Consider the following 21654-nt stretch of genomic DNA (forward strand, 5'->3'; position numbering starts at 1 on the left):
CTTAAATGTGTGGTCTTGGGCAAGTCACTTAACTTTTCTGAGCCTCAGTTTTTACAACTTTAAAATGGGGATGATACCCATCTTGCAGAATAATTGTGACTTTTCAGATAATATTTATTCATTGATTCAACAAATATTTATTCAGCACCTATTATGTGCCAGGCACTGTTCTAGGCATGAAGATGTAGCAGTAAACAGCTTTAAAGGTTCTGCTCTCATTTAGGTAACATCCTAATGAGAGTAGAAACACTTACAAAATAAAGTAGATCATGTGCTATAAAAGATGTTGAAATCTATGAAGAGAAAACCAAAAAAGAGGGGCGGGTGTGAATAGGGGTGCCGTGGGTGGGGCGCAGGTTTAGTTGAACGGGATGGTTAGAAAAGTCCTCACTGACAAGGCATGTTTTGAGCGAAGACTTGTAGGAGCCGAGGGCACACGTAGATACCTACAGCAAGAGCGTGTCACGCCGAGGGGACATAAGCTACTTGTCCAAGGTGGGAATGGACTTACTGGTTTGAGAACAGCAAGGATGTCAGGTGACGTGGGGTGACGGACAGGGATGCTAGGTGAGAGACGTAACAGGAGCGAGAGTAGGCCGTTTAGGCCCCTGCACAGTTTCAGATTTCCTTCTGCATAAAATCTATCTGGCACAGCAAATAGTGGCCGTGATGATGAGGATGCTACCAGGATGCTCTGCTCTTGGGGTGGAAGTAAGATAGATGAAGTGACGTTTAGGATTCTCTCAACAATTATTTTTCATACCTGTGGAAGAACAGCATAGTGTAAGAGAGAGGGGGCACTTCCAAGACCAGAGACCTGGTCCTCAATCCTGTTCTGCTGCTGATCCTCACTGAATGCCAGCTTCATCTGTTACACGGAGGGTGATTGTTCCCGCTCTGCCCACCTCATAGGGCCGATGTGCAGAGTAAGAGAGAAGTAAATGTCTATAAATGCTTTGTGAACAGCAGACTACAATACATAGGAAGCACACAGGGTGTGTTTGCTGATTGGACATGGACTCAGGAGCCACTGACAGTTGCCTCGTCTGTGCGAATGTTCCCCAAAATGAGGCACTCACTTAACGAGAAAGACTACACAGCTGTCACATTTCTTTTTCACGTTTATTTATTTACTTTTGTGTGTGTGAGAAAGAGAATGGGAGCAGGGGAGGGGCAGAGAGAGAGGGAGAGAGAGAATCCTAAGCAGGCTTTGCGCTGTCAGCACAGAGCCCAACGCGGGGCTTGAACCCACGAACCACAAGATCGTGACCTGAGCTTACCCGACTGAGCCACCCAGGCGCCCCAGGCCATCATGTTTCTTCACTTGGATTCCGTGTTATAGTTAACGCAGGCTGCAAATGGATTAGTTCCTTGGAACTTAATGTCCCGTTGCCACGTCAAGGTACACGTGTATTGTCAGCAGCTTAAGGCTGAAACTTTGCACTGAATTTACCAGTTTCACTTTCACCCAGATCAGAGCTCATCATGATGACGTATTGAACTGGATCAGGAAAGTAGACTTAAGGTGCTTTACTATTCAAAAAACGAGGTAGGTGGTGTGCCAGGTTCAGAGCTTGCCTGGCACGAGCTCCCTTTTGATGGGTGGGTTCCAGAATGTGCAGTCTGTGCAGGCTAATAACTAGAGGTGCTGGGCTCTAGTTATGGTAGAGAGCACAGAGCACCAGTGACTCCCCAAACTAGCAAATCTCAGGAAAGGAAATAGAAGCCAGCTGGGGGATGAGGACCTTTCCTTCATGCTGAACTGGGAAACCAGTTGAGCTCCCAGGAGAGCTCTACCTAGAGCAGCAGCGGCCATTTATTGCGTGCTCACTCTGTGCCTAACACTTTACATCTTAAACATTCTACAAAGATTGTCTCTCTTAATCCTCAAAACAGCCATGCAGTAGGCATTACCTTTTGTTATGGACTGAGTTGTGTCCCCTGCCCCCGCCGCCTTAAATTCATCTGTTGGAGGTCCTGACCCCTAGTACCTTATAATTTGACTCTTTTTTGGAGATAAGGTCACTGGAGAGGTAATTAAGTTAAATGAGGTCATGAGGGTGGGCCCTAATCTGCAATGACTAGTGTAGTGTCCTTATAAGAAGAGGAAGTTAGGATACAGGCACACACAGAGGAAAAATCCTATGGGAGACACAGGAAGAAGGAAGCTATCTGCAAGCCAACGAGTGAGGCCTCAGAAGGAACCAACCCTACCTGACACCTCGATCTCAGACTTTTAGCCTCCAGGACCATGAGACCTTAAATCTCTGTTGTTCAAGCCACCTGTTCTGTGGTACTTTGTTATGGCGACCCCAGCAAATTGATACGCCCTTGTTGTATATCTGGGAAAACTAAGGACCAGAGAGATTACACAAAGCTGGTGGATGTTCTTGCAGTTCTGGCTAGGGAGAACTGGGAATGAAGTCCAGGTGTGTCTGGTTCCAGACACGTCCCGCTGAGCCCTGAGGTTTCTGGCTTACTGCAGCTTCTCCTCACTTTTGAAACCACAGCTGGCATCCAGATCTTTGCCCACTGTTCTGTTATACTGTACTTTCCCTTGCCACACCACTTTTTTTACAGGTAAGATCCTGGACAGGAATAGCATAAACAGGTGGCTTGAGTTAGGGGCTTAGTGAATCTGGAAAGATTTGTCTCTGGGAATTTCCTTCCCAGTTCCCCTCTTGCCATGAAACTGAGGTAAAGAGGATTCTCTGCAAAGTGTTTTTGTACCTGTTTAAAAGAGGTGTTGAAACGTCCCCCGAATGGGATAGATACAAGTAGTTAGTTTTGCACTTACACTGTTGCTGTCACTGAGAAGTTTGGTGGTTTCTTAACCAGTCCGAGTCACCTAGGTAACTTTAAAAAAATACCTAAGTCCTGCTCCTGCTCCCAGATGATCCATTCTAGGAAGAATGATATGGAATCTGAGTACCCATAAGCTCTTTTCCCCCCTTGTAAGTCTTCCCTGATAATGTTGATGTGCCCCATCAGATGGAGAACCATTAAAGTTGTGGAATGACTTATTTCTCTTGTTGGTACTTCTGAACCATAAAAATGGTTGCATTCCAACAACATTAGCATCTTAAAATATAACTCTTACATTTTAGCTTTCATTACGTAGGCTTCTGTATTTTCCATGGTTCTTTCAACTTTAACACATTTTGAGGATGGGAGGCTATGATAGGAGCCACTGTCCTAACAGAAGACCTCTAAGCCACAAGAATTAATGATTCTCTGGTCATTAGTGGGTCTGAATGTGAAAGCCTAGAAGGTAGACACTACCTAACATTTTTGAAATCTGTTTCGAGTTTATTTGGTACACAGTTGCATTTTCCACCCATTCCTCCAGAGGGCACCAGAGTTCAGAAACAGTTGTGGGGGAGTTGAACAGACTGGTCTTTAGGCTAGAAACTTTAGCCGATAAGATTTGAGCTTTTATTTGTGGGAGGAACTGTGTATTCTCTTTCAGAGCTTCCTATTCTTTGTTGACGCTATACTCAGTTTCTATATTTTATGCAAAGGATAAAGAACAATGTTTTATTGTCAGGATAGTGGCTAGTGATGCTGAGAACCCCAGGACAGGGACTGAGGCTGAGAACTCAGGTCCTCAGAGGAGTGATTTCTAAAATTCTTTGTGCACAATTTTCAGTAAAAATGTTAACTTTATATCTTCAGTATATGGATATGTGTGAATTATGTACATATACAGTTTTACTACCATATACCTTATAAAATGCACTCTCCAAACTAGAATCTGAAAAAACAGTGAACAAAACAATGCAACAGAGGCTCTGTTTTCTTTTCATACTCTAGCAAGGGTCCCTTTGGAAGCCACTGATTTAGAAAATGAGTTTTCCTTGAAAAAGGATTTGGGGAAAGCATAGAGATTGATCTTGGGGTTGTTTTGGCTGCAGGCCTCTAAATCTAACTCCAGTTGTCAATTTGAAAAAAAATTTTTATTTTTGAGAGAGAGGAGAGAGCATGAGCAGGGGATGGGCAGAGAGAGAGGGAGACACAGAATCCAAAGCAGGCTCCAGACTCCTGAGCTGTCAGCACAGAGCCCGACATGGGGCTCGAGCCCACGAACCATGACATTATGACCTGAGCAGAAGTTGGATGCTTCACTGACTGAGCCACCCAGGCGCCCCTCCAGTTGTCACTTTGGAGCCTTCATGAAGAGTGAGCTCTGCAGGGAAAGCTAGGACCTGGCAGTCAGGGAAAGAGTGCCCTTCTGGGGAAGGCTCACTGCCCTCACTTTGTTGGAATTTCAGTTTAGAATGTCCCAGGTACAGTGCCAGAGAATAACAAAGGGAGTAAGGCATATCTTAAATCCCATTTCAGGAAACCCATCTTCTAAAGCAGACTGTGGTGCACAGTGTAGGGGAACTTAGGCTAAAGTTGACTAATAGACTTAAGTCTGGGGCTCCAGGTTTGCTACCAAAGTTCTCTCTGCAGCATCCCCAGTCTGACCTAGAGTGAGCTGTTGGAGAAAGGGAGATGTAAAAAAGGACCTGGTTGAGGGTATGTGTAGTATTCAATAAGGAATTTGGTGGAAAAGTAAAGGAGGCATGGTTTTTATCTGGACTCTTCTGAGACTCCTTGCCTACCATCCAACCTATGTAGCCATAGATTGAATTGAGCCATGAGGGCCCACTTGGGGCCAAATCTTGCTCCTTGGTGACCCAGAGAGTATCACGTTATTATCTGCCTGGTAGTTATCATATATTTGAAGCTCCAGGATACATCCAGTTGCTGTGAAGCCCCAATTCTAAAATTAAGTTTCTTTTTGAACTTAATAATCAAAAGAGAGGCCGCTTAATAAGTTCATATGTAAGCAGTCAAGCCATTCCATAACAGAAAGAAAAAATTACATAATGAGTTCACAGAGCTTGACAGAGTCCTATAATTTCACAGAATTAAACTGGGATTTTAAAGTAAGGCAACTGGTCAAATAAGTATGGCCACTGAACAGAAGACTAGAAGACAGCTACCCTAGTGTTACATGGAAATGTTTGCCCACTGTGTGCCAGTGTTAAGGCCACGTCTCCACAGTGTGCTTGACCTTAGGCAGATACAGTTTGACCTTTCATTTCCCTAAATGTTAAGTAATCGTAACTTGGTCTAACAAATTATATTGAGATTTGAAAAAAATCCACTTAGCAGCTCTTTATTTAAGGGCAGAATTTTGTTTCCATTCTGAAAGCACTGTATGCTCAATTAAAAAAAATGAGAAACTAGAAGAGTAGAAAGGAATCCCCCATCTTCCCACTGCAAAGAAAACCACCATGAACGTACTTCTTGTATAGTTTCCCAGTGTGTGGGTGCCTTTTTTGTGAAGAGGATGCTTAGCCAGAGAGTCACTCTGGGAGGAGGGAGACAATGCTGGGCTATTGGCTCAGGCAACACCTGGGCTGCAGGATTAGAAGTACCTATTTCTAGGGGTGCCTGGGTGGCTCAGTTGGTTAAGCATCTGACTTTGGCTCAGGTCATGATCTCACGGCTCGTGGGTTTGAGCTCCACGTCAGGCTCTGTGCTGACACCTTGGAGCCTGGAGCCTGCTGCAGGCTCTGTCTCCCTTTCTCTCTGACCCTCCTACATTCACTTTGTCTCTTTCTCTCTCAAAAATAAATAAGCATTTAAAAAAATTAGAAATAACCTATTTCTCTGTTGAAGCCAGTCCAAATGCATTAATGGGTCATGGGAGGACAGCATACAAGAATGTGAAGGCAGTTTCTTCTGGGAGCCTGTGATTACCTTGTGTTAGCCATGTGATAGCTAATGAACTGAGATCTGCCCTGCAAGATAAGCTTTTTCCCACTTCTGTTTGAACTTGCCTTTTCTTTCCCTGTCATAACAATAGAGTTGAACACATGCCCCAGGTTTGGTGCTCTCTATTCTTGTGTCTTTTTGGAAAAGATGTAACTTCATCTTCTGTAATAAACAGCATCACAGGTTAGACACTATGGGGACCGTTGGATAATTTTCCTTATTGGAGAAATTAGAAAATAAGCTCCAAGGGAAGCCTGGAGCTTCCAGTTTCTCGTAGCCCCCCCTCCCCCCCCCCCCCCCCCCCCCCCCCCCCCCCCCCCCCCCCCGTCTACTGCAGAGCAATCCTTTTATCAAATACGACAAGAGCAAATTACTAGAAAAATTAAAAGAAAACCACAAATTCAACCATAAATTTTAGATTCACTAGGCTTGAAATTACTGTGGAATTGCTATAAAATTCCTAAATGCTTTTTCTCATTTCTGTGGTTACTATACTAGATTGCAGACCACATGTTGAGTTTTGTAAGAGTGGGGAATGGAGAAAAAAATATATACATGTATATGTATATATAATTTTGGGGATAGCCTATGAATAATATACTTATCAGCTGTTAAAGCTATAAAAGGACACAAATATAATTTTGTTCCTTCACTTCTTTAACAGAAGAGGAAATGGAGGTGATATAACTTGCCTAGGGTTACATGAGTAGTTAAGAGCAAAGCTAGAACTGGTTTAGTGTTTTTTTAGTTTAGTATACTCTCTGCTTGTGTCATGTGACCCCTTAATCTTTCAGTGTCCCAAATGCCAAAACTGGGTTTTAAAGTAGCCTATTTTCTTCTAGCATTAAATTTAAGGAGGTAGACATAAATGTCTGATAAAAACTTCATTCTTGGTGACATATGTATAGATTTGATTATTCTGTCACTGAAAATATTTCATTGACTCATTGGAATTGGGAAATGTCTTGCATTTGATATGTTTTGTTTTTGGCATTTAGGTTTTCCTAGGACATTAGTACAGGCTGAAGCCCTGGACAGAATCTGCGAGCTGGATCTAGTGATCACTTTGAACATTCCATTTGAAACACTCAAAGACCGTCTCAGCCGACGTTGGATTCACCCTCCCAGTGGAAGGGTGTATAACCTGGACTTCAATCCACCTCATGTGCATGTAAGACTATACAGGGCCCTTTGACAGACTGACAAGAAAGAGGCACAGCATTTCGGTTGTAAAGTATAGGAAGGATATGAATAGATGATTCAAAAAAGAACAAATCTACATGGCCAAATGTATTTGAAATTTCTCATTCACTAGTGGTCAAAGAAGGCAAATTCAAGTTTATAACATCTATTGCTGGTGGGGATCTGAGAAAAATGATACTCTCATCTTTATCAGACCTAGTATTTGTAGTCTTTTTAAAAAGCAATCTAGCAATGTACATTAAAAATTTTTTTTTAATGTTTATTTTGAGAGAGAGAGAGAGAGAGAGAGAGAGAGAGAGAGAGAGAGAGAGAGACAGAGTGTGAGTGGGGGAGGGGCAGAGAGAAAGGGAGACACAGAATTCGAAGCAGGCTCCAGGCTCTGAGCTGTCAGTACAGAGCCCGATGTGGAGCTTGAACTCACAAGCTGTGAGATCATGACCTGAGCTGAAGTCGTCATTCAACCGACTGAGCCACCCAGGCGCCCCTACATTAAAATTTTTATTTCATTCAACCCACCACTGGCAGTATAGGTTATGGAAATGAAAGCACTAGCAGGTAAGATCATGTACACAGTGACGCTTATTCCAGTGTTGATTTTAGGGAAAAACAAAACAGTCTGAAAACAAAAATGAATGCTCATTTGCAGGGGATGATTAAATGAATTAGAGAATATCTACGTCTTGTAGTCAGTAAAAAGAAAGACTTTGTGCTATATACTTTGACCTGAAGAAACATTTCCTCCAGGTGTATTACTGAATATGAAAAGCAAATAGCACAATGATTCCATTTTTGTAAAACAGTGACTGTCTTTCTTTACACATATCTGTTTGTGTGTGTGTTTATAAGTGCTCTCTGGCTTCATAAGACCAGGAATAAATGGTTAACACTGGGTCTGGATGAAGAACTGGGGTTAAAGTGGGTGGGGTCATGGGAGAGATGGGAGTAAGGATGTAAAGGGGGAAGACTAGGGGAATAGCAAGTTCAAAAAAACAGCATGTTTACATAAAATAAGCATGTATAAAGGTACATGTTTAAAGAAATTTATTTTTAAAAATTTTTATTTTATTTTTGAGAGAGAGTGTGTGTGCAGTGGGTAAGGGGCAGAGAGAGAGAGGGGGAGAGAGAATCCCAAGCTGGCTCCATGCTGTCAGCATAGAGCCCAGCGTGGGGCTCGATTTCATGAACTGTGAGATCATGACCTGAGCCAAAATCAAGAATCAGACGCCTAACCAACTGAGCTACCAGGTGCCCCAAGAAACCTTTTAAGTTAATGAACTCATTTAAAGAATTACTATTCTTTCTGGTAATGATAGGAATTAGTTCAATATGATTCTTAACTCCAATTATGGGGAGGCAGATAGTATTATTTTTAATCCTCCAAATGTGAAAGAGGTGACAGTTGTATCTTATTGGATTAATGTGTATGGAATAGGTAGACCTGAATATCGATAGAGTCAATAATTACTACAGAAAACCATCTTCAAGAGGGTAAGGATGCCTTCCCAGCTCATGAGCGCCATTGATAAAGTTCCAGTGAGTCTTATTCATTTGGGCAAAATGAACTAGTTGCCTTTTGAAGTCTTTTTTTTTCTTTTTCACATTTGTTTATTTTTGAAAGAGCATGAGTTGGGGAGGGGCAGAGAGAGGAGACACAGAATCCAAAGCAGGCTCCAGGCTCGGAGCTCTCAGCACAGAGCCTGATGAGGGGCTCGAACCCACGAACCATGAGATCATGACCTGAGCTGAAGTCGGTGCTTAACTAATTGAGCTACCCCAGTGCCCCAGAAATCTTTTTAAAAATATAGTAAATACTTCTGGAATTCCTGTATTAGGTCCCTTCCTCCTTTCTTTTTCAAGAAGCTAGTAGAGGGGGAAAAATGATGGAGGGGAAAAGAGGGTTCTGAATCTGCACTGAAGTCCAACACAGATGCTTCACATTTTAGCTCCTCCTAGCCCTGCTGAACCAAAGATTCTCTTAAAGTTTGAGAACCTTTAATATTAAGTTGCTTTCCAAAGACTGGGTATACTAAAATAACACCTGCAGTTATTACAGTGCTGCCCCCAAAGTCAGCAGTGGAAGTGCTAGTCTGGGATACCTCTACCAGCCACTGTGGCCAGGCTGTCCTGGAAGGAGGGATGCTGTCACCCCAGCATCATTCTGCTCGTTCTAGAAGTAGTTGTTGTATTCACTGGTGCTCTGAGGTCCTAGAAATGACTTCTGAGCTTTGCAACCATAAGTAAAGGAGATGAAAGTAGAGGTGATGTACAGCTTTCTCCCACCCCCATCTCTCCTGTTGTGTCAGGGTAACAGCCATGGAATATACATGTGATGATTATGGGGCTCACCAACAAATCATAAGCATAAATTATGTACCCAAGGCCCTGAGCTGTAATGGAATTTTAGTGTGTTTCAAATTTATAGCTGGTTTCTGATTATCCAGTTGAGTTGTCTGAACCTTTTGGTTCTGCTCTAGCCTGCCTTTTGACAGATTTATTTCATGTGACTATCTCCCCTGGTGGGTAATAGCCGTGGACACAGAACGCAAGATCTTCTTATGTGCACGTTGCCATTTTTAAGTAGATATGTTTCCTGAGAAGGTTAAAATATGTCAAAAATCAGGTTCTTAGAATTGCAGCTTTTCAGTTCTCGGAATGTTTGTTCTTGTTTATCATGGGTATATGATTCATGCCTATTTAATCTACCTTTAGGCAAGTCATTATGTGATCTAGTAAAATAGCCTGAGTAAGATTAATCTCAGAAAAGGATTTGAAAGCTAGCAGAGGTAGGAGAGAGATACCTTCTCCTAGATCAGTGTTCTCCTAAGTAAACCACCTGGTTCTTTGAGATGATTTATTTTCCTTATTAACAGCTCAAACTTTAGAAAGCAAGGCTGTTTTAGGAATATTTAGAGGGCCAGAGTGATAGTGTCTAAAGGTCGTTTATTGTTGGGGGAGGCAGCATGGAGTTTTAAACTATAAATTGAAAATATCATTTATCAGTAGCAGTGTAACATGTTCAGAAAGATCTGAGAAGTTAATAACGATTTCATGTCAGCTCTCAATGGATAAGGTTAACATACTGTTAAGAGTGTTATTTCTTTTTTTCAACTACGTTCACTATTACCATTGTCATCAGGCCTAATTCATCATGTGGGAGGTGTCAAAGGTGAATACATGGGTTTTGCATAGGAAAGTTTTTCGTCTATGGAATGGCCCAGCTATTGGCCGTATTAACTGGTTTCTCTGGTATTTGTAGGGGATTGATGACATTACTGGTGAACCATTAGTCCAGCAGGAGGATGATAAACCTGAAGCAGTTGCTGCCCGGCTAAGACAGTACAAGGATGTGGCAAAGCCAGTCATTGAATTATACAAGTGAGTGTGCTTCAACATTTTCATGGTGGAGGGCCAATTAAAACAGTATGGTGCCCAGTGGGAAGGACACTGGACTGAGGTAGGGTAGTGTTTCTTTAAGCTAGATAAATCCTAAAGGCCCAGTTCCTCCCTGCAGGTCAGGTGAAATGTTGGGGGTTGTACATGGGAGATATAGTCCAGTTCTTTTGTGCTGAAATTCTTGTAATACAAGGACCGAAACCTGATCCTCTCTGTCTGGTTGTAAAATTACGTGTAGAATTATATTCATCTTTCTTTTTTTTTTTTTTAATTTTTTTTTCAACGTTTATTTATTTTTGGGACAGAGAGAGACAGAGCATGAACGGGGGAGGGGCAGAGAGAGAGGGAGACACAGAATCGGAAACAGGCTCCAGGCCCCAAGCCATCAGCCCAGAGCCTGACGCGGGGCTCGAACTCCCTGACCGCGAGATCGTGACCTGGCTGAAGTCGGACGCTTAACCGACTGCGCCACCCAGGCGCCCCTATTCATCTTTCTTTTTAAGGAGCTGAAATAATGGTTTATATTTTGACACTCCCACGTATGTCATTTGGATGGAAGATTAGAAGGGACCTCTTGACTAGCTATATCTAGGAGGGAATTTAACCAAAGGAAAAAAAAAGCTAAAACTCTAAGGTACAGATGGCAGATTCATATGGTTCCGGGGGCCAGGCAGGTATTGGAAATGAGTGTCAAACCTGGTACGGCTGTGTTAATCTGGGCAGGTGAGTGACAGTTGAACTGTACAGCTGCTTTATGATGTTCAGCCAATTATTACCACAGGGGCACTCAGACCCAGAGTGGCTAGTGATACCTATTTCTCAGGAGAAGCAGAAATCTGGCTTTGTGTGTATGTGGGAGCGGGTGTGTGTGTGTGTGTGTGTGTGTGTGTGTGTGTGTGTGTGTAAATCCCAATTTTTAAAACTATTAGCAACAGATAACATTTTTAACAGCGTGCGAACCAAACAAAACCCATTTGCAGACTGCATTCAGGACAGCTGTCTACAGCCTCCACTATAAATCAATTTCTGACCCTTCAGCTCCCAAATAATTTAGCAGGCCTTTAGATTAGAAGTTCCTGATCATGTTACTGTGATCTATCCTGTGTTTTGTGATCTGTTGTAAGTAACAAGGGTTTTATAGTACCAAAGTTTGTCAATGATCTGTTTTGTTTTGTTTTAAAATTTTTAATGTTTATTTATTTTTGAGGGAGAGAGAGACAGAGTGAGGGGAGGGGTAGAGAGAGAGGGAGACACAGAATCCAAAGCAGGCTCCAGGCTCTGAGCTGTCAGCACAGAGCTGGACACGGGGCTCAAACTCAGGAACCTTGAGATCGTGACCTGACCCGAAGTCAGATGCTTAACTGACTGAGCCACCCAGGTGCCCCAGTGATCTGTTTTTTGAAAGTGTGTACTGAGGCAAATTTGGTATTGTCCATATAATGTTATTCTTGGATATGGTTTTCTTTTTTTTTTTTTTTTTTTTTTTCTTTTTTTTAACGTTTATTTATTTTTGAGACAGAGAGAGAGCATGAACAGGGGAGGGGCAGAGAGAGAGGGAGACACAGAATCTGAAACGGGCTCCAGGCTCTGAGCTGTCAGCACAGAGCCTGACATGGGGCTCAAACTTATGGACCATGAGATCATGACCTGAGCCGAAGTCGGATGCTTAACCGACTGAGCCACCCAGGCGCCCCTCTTTTTTTGTTTTTTTTAAGAACATGCGAGCCACAGAGAGGGGCAGGAGAGAGAGAAAGAGAGAATGTTAAGCAGGCTGCATGTTCAGTGTGGAGCCTGTCAACGCGGCTCAGTCCCACGATCCTGGGATCGTGACCTGAGTCGAAATCAAGAGTCAGACACTCAACTGACTGAGCCACCCAGGCGCCCCTCTTTGATATGTTTTAAATAGGAGAAGAAGAGGTGGCATCATGCTAGGCATGCCAGAACTGTAAAAGCTGTGGCCTTATTTAAGTATCCCCAAGTGCAGGTGTTGATACATTTGCGGGGGCTGCTTTGGCACTTAGCAGTGTGTGTGATAGACCATGAGATCATGCTTGCTTTATACCCAGGATCTTCACCTGCCCTAATATCATGTTAAAAAGAAACCTAAGGGTCACCTGGGTGGCTCAGTTTGTTAAGCATCTGACTTTGACTTCGGCTCAGGTCATGATCTCACAGTTTGTCAGTTCGAGCCCCACATTGGGCTTCCTGTTGTCAGTGCAGAACCTACTTTGGGTCCTCTGTCTCCCCTCTCTCTGCCCCTCCCCTGTGCATTCTTTCTCTCTTTCTCTCTCTCTCTCTCTCTCTCTCTCTCTCTCTGTCTCAAAAATAAACATTTTTTAAAAAAGTGAACCTAAAATGCGTTTATGTGTTGGATTTTATTTTTCAGGAGCCGAGGAGTGCTTCACCAATTTTCTGGGACGGAGACTAACAAAATCTGGCCCTATGTTTACACGCTTTTCTCAAACAAGATCACACCTATTCAGTCCAAAGAAGCATACTGAGCCCGCCCAATGAAGAACCAGGAAGATGTCATTCATTCAGTTGTATGTGTAGTATTGGTGCCGTGTCCAAATTAGAAGCTAGCGGGGATAGCTTGCAGCGTCTTTTCTAGTCTAAATGGTGAACTGAAATGAAAAAAAATGAGGAGAAAGAGTTAATGAAGAGGCTCTTCTCTGCCTTTCTGATGAAGGGTCACCCACACATGTCTAGGATGTCTCTGCATGTCTCAAGCCCTTCACAAGAAAGCAAGTACAGGCTGGATTTCAAAGGGTGTATAACCCAAACTCTAGCTGATTTCTGACCATCACATTGTTGCCATAGTAGCCTTTTAACATGTGATGGTGTTGGCCTCTGGTTCTCCCTGCCCCCCAAAGGCTATTGAACCACAGCACCAGGTGGCCTGAGAATGCCAAGGGCAGTAGCCCCGGCCTTGTCCCAAGTTCTCTGGTATGTGCCCTTCCTGGTGACCGTGCGATTGAAGCCAGTTGCTCTGTGGTCACTTCTCTGGCCTTGAGTGACTGTCCACAATTAGCTTTTCTGTTCAGAGTGATACCTTTTTCTGCCTCCATGCTCTGTAGAGTCTCTCCTTTTTCAGACATCCTGGAATGAAAGGATTTCGCTTCTAGTATTTTTATTAGACTGTATTTTGGTACATCTGTTTTCTCTCTTCCTAGACTATGAAGTAATAGATAGTTACTGCTTTTATCTCTCTCAGATTCCTTTCTAAGAGCCGAGAGTGAGGGGAGGGTGTCCAGATGCTTCTTGCAGCAGGAACTGAGTTCTGCAGAGGGTCTACTTATGCTGTTGGGCTGACCCTCATGGGTTGACACTGCTCTTTTCTTTTATCATGAAAAAATAAAATCCTCAAAGTCTTTGGGAGTCTTCAGAAAAATGGGAGATACTACATACATGTTAAAGAATCATATCTTGTGTATAGAAGTAATAAGACCATATGGAATTACTGCACTAAAAGAATAGTTTAGCTTTTTATTCAAGACAAAAAAAATGTATTTTGAAATGCTGCTAAATATTGATGCTGACAGTGTTTTTCTCCTGGGAGTGACCCAAACATATTATAAATAGTTGGTAAAGGGAATGGAGCCTGTGTGTTGAGGAAAATGTTGCACTAGCTGTGCCCAGACTGAGTATGACAGCTTTGTGATTATGGGAAAACAAATTCTTAATTTTTTTTTCTTTCTATTCCAAAGATGCTTTCTGTGGGGTGGCCATTAAGTCTAGAAATATAGATGATACAATTTTGTCATTCTTTGTAATGTAATATCAATAAACCATTTATTAAAGATTTGCCTGGTTTCCAGACTTGGTGGCCACCTAATGTAATTCTGGCTCTCCTCTGGGAAGGACAATGAAATTTATTCCTGTTGCCTTAAAAATAAATACCCCTCTTCATGCATCGTGATTGTCCCCAAGGAGGGTTCTTTGCCATTCCTGAGAGTGACTTCTAACTCCTCATACTGAAGAGAAGGGGGGGGGGGGCAGGGAGCCTATTTCAGCACGCCTCTGGTGTTGCAATGCATTGTTTATTTTCTGAAGATGTCCTGGAGAATCTCCAGTCAATTCCCTGGCAGATGTGTTCTGTATGGTAATCGTTGCATCTTCCTTAACAAATACTGCCCCGCTCTTGACAGTTCCTCTCCTCTATACCTTCGTGAGAATGTTCTTTGACTACCTTAGTGGAAACATAGACTGGTCTCCTCCTCATTCTCTGAATCACCATGTTACTTTTTGGGTGTATGCAATGGAGGTGCCCAGTTCAGGTCTGTGAAACATCAGTGCATGATATGGACTTCTAGTGCTTTAGAAGAGCCGTGTTTGAATGCCGGTTGGTGGGGACAGGGTGAAAATCAGACCTGTAGGTAAAGCTCAGGTTTCCTGGGGAACCAGGTACGGAGAAAACAAACCTGATATGAAGAAAGTTGCACAATTTAGACTAGTACTGCCATGGAGACAATTTCTAATACTAGGAAAAGTAGAGAGTTAAGGTTGTTTTATGGGTAATTCAAGAGAGGAATGTGTGTGTCCTTTTGGAAGTAGAAAAATCTACATGACTCTTCCTTTACTTCTCTTTTTGTTTAACAGACTCCCTTTGGAGTTTTTGAGAGAGTTATGGGAAATGGCTGGTCCCTGATGCCATACTCTAGTTCTCAATCCTTCCCTCCTCTCCTCCAGCAGAATAGATAGTTATAGTCAGTGTGGGAGCCTCTCAGTGTCTCAACAGCATTTGCTGTTTCTGTGCTTGGTGAGGGCCCTGTGCTTGGTGAGACCAATAAAAAAGACAAACACCTTTTCCATGCGTCTTTGAAAGATGATACTTATTTCATGTTCAGTGGCCTAAAAAGTCTATTTCAGATTTTCTTCAGCAAGCTCTCTAGCATTTTCTCCAGTAATTTTGTAAAAAATTAAAATTCTCTTGAAAATATTTTGATAAAAGCTAAAGGGACATCTTTTCTTGGTTTTTCTTCTACTGCCACAGATACGGTTCCTTCACAGTTCTGCAAAGAGAGTAATTTGGGTGTCTATAAGATTCCTACCGGTCCACATATTCTGTGATTTAGCCAGTTGTGAATTAATTTTGCTTTTCATTGTTTGAACAGGCTTCCCACTTACTTAGAACTTGGAGACATTGCTGTGTTTAATATCCTTTAACACTAAGGCAGACATAAAATAAGTATCATTTACTGAAGGCCTTTGGGCGATAGGTAAAGTTCTAGGACCTTAGCAAACACTCATTTAATCTTTCAAGCATCCTTTGAGATAGGCATGAAGCCATGTTTATGAACAAGGAAGACAAGGGTCAGAGATGTGAAGCATCTTGCCCAGGCTCTTGCTGCCAACAGACAGTCCAGCCAGGACTCACACCCAGGTTTTCCTGATTCTGCAGCCTGAGTTTGCTCCTGGATGTTAACTATCTGTGTCCTGTCCCAACCAACCTAGGGTGCTGAGCCTGCTTGATTTTGCTCGTATTTCCAAGTGGCCTCATCAAAAGTAGCAGAAGTGACATTCAGCTCTATATGGGACTGTTCTCCCCCTCCCCGCTTTGCTTAAGCAAAGGGAGCTGCTAGAGGAAGATCTGAGCCTTTGATCTTCTTTCCTAACTTCTCACTTATAAAATGAAAGGCTGTTGAAATAGGCTGGGCTTGGGTCCAGGCTAATCTGTGGAGGGGTCAGGTTCCTTCATGTTCCTCACCTACCTAGGCTTTTGGTATCCATGGTATTGTACCCCTAAGAGACCTTAACACTTCAGCCGCCTTCAACTATAGTGCTCCCTGTAGATCTGGGCTTCTGGGAGTTAGATGCTACTCACTTTTCTTCCCTGATACCAGGAGAAATCACTCCCTTACTCCCACCCCCAAATAAGGCCCTGATGATAAACATCCTTCCTGAAGTGCTGGCAGGTGATGGAGCCCCCAGCATACCATCTTGCCTATGTCACATTGCGTATTAACATGATCCTGAATGCTACATTCACACCTTTGCGTGCCATCTGATGTGGCACTGCTTGTCATGCACAATTCTGGTGGAAACCAGGGGAGATTGGTTTCCTGTGTTATCCGCCCTGCCCAGGGTCACTCCCCACCACCCTCCAGCAGCCAAGCTCAGATGAGCTCCAGCTTTACCCAGGGTGTGCCCCTCCCTTTGGTAGGGAAGGAAAAAGGTAGTAACAGCCAATGGATAAAGGGGATTCTTGGAAAGAGCTACTGCTGTGGCTTCGCCCACCTACCACTTAAAAATGTTGTTGAGACAGGATGGTTTTAGATAGATGGGTGCCTGTGCTAAACCATAAATAGGACTGTTAGAAAATTTAGTTCACTAAACTGATTTCAGTATTTGACTTTAGCTGTTTAGCAGTTTAAACAGCTTACCAGCCTGCTGGGGGTCCTGCTTAGGTCATAAAGACCACAAATATCAAATATGTTAAGGCATAGGCATTCCTAGTAGTTCCTGTTTATTGGTACTTAATGCTAAGTGCATTATGTGCATTGTCTAATTAAATCTGCAGTAGTTACCCTAACGTAATAGATGTTTTAGTTATCTAGCCTCTGTGTAAAAACTATAATCATTCTGTTCACTTAAGTTTGTATTTTCATGTATCTATAGGGATTAATCAAGAAATCCAAAAGGGCCTTTTTTTGTACCTTTTCCTCCTTTGAGTTCCCCATTCTAATTAATAGGTAAAGCAGTGTTATTTGATTGTACTTGGAATCTTTGCTTTTGGCACTCTGGTGCTGAGGCAAGAAGTGGGCACTCAGTGGGTCTTGGTGGTAGTTGCACACTGTATATACAGAGAGCATATATCTCATCTGCACTCTGCTGAGTTACAGGATCTCGGGAGACATTCATATCTACCTGATGAATTTCATTTATTACCTTTCATTTAAAACACAGTATCTTTTTTTGCTGCATTTAATTTTGCCAGAGAGGCAATTCATAAGGCCAAGTTGTGTTCTTAGTATGAATTGCTTTCTAATTCCCTTGCATTTTTAGTAACTCCCTGGTCTATTTGGTGTCTCAAAAGGAGAACCTAGCAATGCAGCCTGTTTTTTTGTTTGTTTGTTTCGTTTTTGTTTTTTTTTTTTTAATACGGGAGTGTGGTCTAGTCATAAGTTATCATCCCTTTCCACATATAACTGATCCAGTCTGGTTTCTAGATGAAGAGTGTGTAAGAGCCAGATGTTGGGAAACCCATGAAGCCGTATTTCAACTATGAAGAAAAATATACTTCCTGCATCTGTTGAGATATACTATAATTACAGTTGTTCATAAATGCCATACCTTATCTTTCTTTTAACAAATTGCACAATTCTTGCCAAAATAAATGCCATTATTCTGTATGCTTCAGGGAAATTCCCCCAATTTGATCAGTGAGCATATGTGTGTGTGTGTGTGTGTGTGTGTGTGTGGAGAGGGAGGGAGAGATGGTGAAACATTTCCAAGGGGACAAGAGCCCTTGGATGGCATGGATGTGCATTCCTTCCGGGTAATAATTACGCTATTCCAGGAAACAGCATGTGTCTTCCTGGAAATAAAGATTTCCTGTCTGTAACTTTTGCAAGTTACACCAAGTGCACCTTGTGATTCTCCCTGGGGTTGGTGTGTGTCTAATTCCATTTCATAAAACCTTTCTTCATTTTAAAGCTTTGGCTGTGAAGTCAGAAATGTGCTAAATAAAAACAAACTGTTTTGTATTTAATTTAGAGAAGGGTAAAGGGAAGAAAAAAAAAAAACTCAGTCTTTATGTAAGCTCCAAGGTGTTAGGGCTTAGAGGGTTTTTCTAGTTTTATGAGAATTTGTACTACTGATTTTTATATATTCCTGTTTTTGAGATGAACAGATCTCTGGGGAAATTGTTGCATTACAATGGCGTTTCACTGTGACCCCTCTCAAGCTCAAATCTGTTCTCTTAAGCCAATGACAACTTGTCACTTCGGTTTACTGTCCTGTGAAAAGTCAGCTCCAGTTTCCCAGAAGTTGTGTGTTTATGATGAGTCAGTGCTTTTCTTCAGTGAAAGTTGTCAGCCTTCTTGATTTGGGTGTATGTGCTTAATTCAGAGTATCTAAACCTGTAGTCTAATCTGTACATGCTCTCCTAACTGTTAATTGTTATTGACTATTTTGATTATCTTGCTTGAAGATTGATTCCTACTTTTTAATTTGATAGAAATAAAGTTTTTTTTCCTGCTTATAACTAGTGAATTAATTTAACATTTGTATTGCTTTTTACACTTGAGAGTATACATCTTCATAGCTCTTCACATTTATGCTATTCTGTGACCGCTTCATTATCAACATTGTTATCTCCAATTTGCAGATGAGGAAAATAGTGAACACAGTGTTGCCTGGATGAGGTGACAGTTGGTCGCAGAGCAAGATCATGAACGTAAGCATTATGATCCCCAGTCTCCTTTTCTGCAACACCATGTTGCCTCACTTTGTTTACATTCAAGCACTTTTTTTTATCTAGCACTTCATTCTTTGCATATTTTCGTAAACATTCTTTAGTTTTGTTCTTGAAACAACTGGATGATGTGAGTAGATTCTCCCCCTACCTTGCAGATTAGGAGACCGGATCAGAGGATGTGAGTCTAAGATCATAGTGTCAAGGGCCAACTCAGCAGAAGCAGGAAACTCAGGAGACCTGGCTGCTGGATGCTAGAGTCATGGAGGAAATACAGCCAGCCTCTGCAGAAGCCTTCCTGCAACTGGGGGGTGGGGGGGGCGGAGGGAGGGGGGGGAGATGGGGGATGCCCTGGCTTCTCCCAACCTCACATTCTCCTGTCTCCTGCAGGGGCTTCCCCTTAGCTGGGTTCCAAAGCTCACTGACTTAGAAGCCTGAGGAAATGTCCCACAGGCCTCCATGCCCCTAGAAGGTGAACCGGATATGGTGGCTATGTGGTAGATTGTATCAAAGTTAAAGCCATTCACTCTTTAGGAGAATTTTACTTTTCTGCCCCATTGGCTTTATGTTTGGGCATACTGACTTGCCAATGAAATACGAGCAAAAATGAAGTGTGCCACTTCTGAGTGGAAGCCTCAGGAGCCAGAGCATGGTCACCAATCTCTTTCCTTCTCCAATGAGACTGTCAGTCTCCTAGGGCTCTTCTTTCAACTGGGATCCTAAAATGGACGTGGAGCAAGATTAGTCCATGATGGATTAGTACTGTGCATGAGAAATAAGCCTTTGTTTTTCTCATCCCCTGGGATTTGGGTGGATTTGGTACAACAGCATAATTTAGTTCAAGCTGACTGATAGAAAATGGGCCCAAGACTAGTATATCATGTCATCTAGTTATAACTTTGATTCTCTTATCAAGCACTACTAGGCTCTGGGGATGCAAAGATGAATAAGACCCAGTTTTTGCCCTTGACTTCCTTAGTCTCCTGGAGGAGATGGAAATATATTTAGATAATTATACATAACTGTTGGGATTATTCACTGGATTATAATTGAGAATATACAGATGTATAACTTTTTCAGCCAGCCAACTAGACCAAGGAAGAACTAATATTTGAGCTGAGTGATGGAGGAAAGAGGGAACCCAAGCAGAGGGAATGGTATGTGGGCAGAAGTATGAGCACATAGGCCAGGTGGAGGTCAGACAGGTATGGAGCAGGACTGGGGAGATAAAGGTAAGATTGAGTTGTTTGGGGAAGTTGTACTGACCTGGTCTTAACTTTGTTTGTAGTAGACAGTACAGAGTCTATGCCAGAAAGTGACTCATGAGATTTACATGGTAAAATTGTACTACAGTTGTGAAGTAAGGTGTGACTGAGTTTAACAGAAAGGGATGGTTGGATTATAACGAGTATGGGGTGCCTGGGTGGCTCAGTCGGGTGAGCATCCGACTTCAGCCCAGGTCATGATCTTGCGGTCCGTGAGTTTGAAACCCGCGTCGGGCTCTGTGCTGACAGCTCAGAGCCTGGAGCCTGTTTCGGATTCTGTGTCTCCTTCTCTCTCTGACCCTCCCCCGTTCATGCTCTGTCTCTCTCTGTCTCAAAAATAAATAAACGTTAAAAAAAAAAAAAATAACGAGTAAAGAAGGGTTAAATGTGTCCAGGGGAGGGGTGCCTGATTGGCTCAGCCCTTAAGCATTCCGCTCAGGTCATGATCTCATGGTTCACATGTTCGAGCCCTGTGCCAGGCTCCACGCTGGCAGTGCAGAGCCACCTTGAGATTCTCTCTGCCCTTCTTCCACTCATTTACGTATGTGCACTTGCACTCTCTAAATAAACTTAAAAAAAAAAATGTCTCCAGGGAGAGATTGGAAACAACAATGAAACGGGGCGGTGAGTATAAAGCCGTAGGAAGTGACAGAAGCTGTGGAGACAGCAGTGCACTGCTTTTTCTCAAGGGAGAGTCCCTGCTCAGCTCCAGCCAATTGTTGTTCCTGGGGATGCTGGCAATGCTACCCAGTCATTCAATTTAATTAAAACAATGACAACAACAAATACATTGCACAGGCTAAACTATGTTAAGCCAATCTGGGACTAATGGTTTAGACAGACACACACCGGAGGTTAGGAATGAGGGTCATAGTGGCTCGATAGATGTCTATGAAGTAAGAAGGTAGGATATGTGAAGGCAAACGAGTATGAAGGTGAGGACTGTCTAACTTTGAGGAACAAAAAAAAAGTTGTGTAGTTGTATAGAATTGTGGTTTGTCAGAGGATACCACCTATTCAAATAAATCACTTGAGTTTTTTACCCTAGAGTTCAACTGAGTGTGATTTTTTCCCTTAATCCTTTTCAGCCAGTGAATATGTAAGCATCCAATAATTAAATGAAAACCATACCCATACTTAAGGAAACCTCCTTAAACTGTGTATGTGTATTTTAAATATGTGTGTGTATGTATATATATATGTATATATAATGCACGTGTGTGAAACAATTATATCTATGTGTATATATGCATATGTAATAGGAGGTAGCTAAAATTTATTGAGGGTTTGCTCTGTGGTGCCAGGCAATAAGCCAAGCCTTATGTACAGCTAGAAGTAATGAACCTGAGGTTCAGAGAAATTAAGTTATTCAAGATCACTCACCCAGTAAGTGGTAGAATGAAGTCTTCACTCCAAGTGCTCACTTATGATTACTCAGTTGTTCTTACTCATTCTGACTCTCATTGCCCAAAGGGACCACAGTTAAGCGCTGTGCAATCAAGGGACCTGTGGCCTTGGGCAGGAATTCCAGGAGTCAGGGTACACCTCCACTTGGAGGTAACTAGACTTGAGCAGTGTTGAGTCTCTCTAGTGGCCAGCTTTTCTCCT

The 21654-nt window shown here is 42.5% G+C and overlaps 1 protein-coding gene across 5 annotated transcripts in view; it reads left to right on the forward strand.

Moving 5' to 3' along the window:
• The window catches only part of AK4 (adenylate kinase 4), a 75839-nt gene extending 57271 nt beyond the window's left edge, over nucleotides 1-18568 (forward strand). For all 5 annotated transcript variants that reach the window (XM_043575186.1, XM_043575187.1, XM_043575190.1 and 2 more), the window contains 3 exons: nucleotides 6768-6940; nucleotides 10229-10347; nucleotides 12752-18568. In XM_043575186.1, the coding sequence (XP_043431121.1) occupies nucleotides 6768-6940; nucleotides 10229-10347; nucleotides 12752-12866 (407 nt within the window). In that variant the 3' untranslated portion in view covers nucleotides 12867-18568. The remainder of the gene's footprint in view (nucleotides 1-6767; nucleotides 6941-10228; nucleotides 10348-12751) is intronic.
• Nucleotides 18569-21654: the final 3086 nt, after the last annotated feature.

This window comes from Prionailurus bengalensis, chromosome C1 (genome assembly GCF_016509475.1).
Source record: "Prionailurus bengalensis isolate Pbe53 chromosome C1, Fcat_Pben_1.1_paternal_pri, whole genome shotgun sequence".
NCBI classification, from domain to species: Eukaryota; Metazoa; Chordata; class Mammalia; order Carnivora; family Felidae; genus Prionailurus; species Prionailurus bengalensis.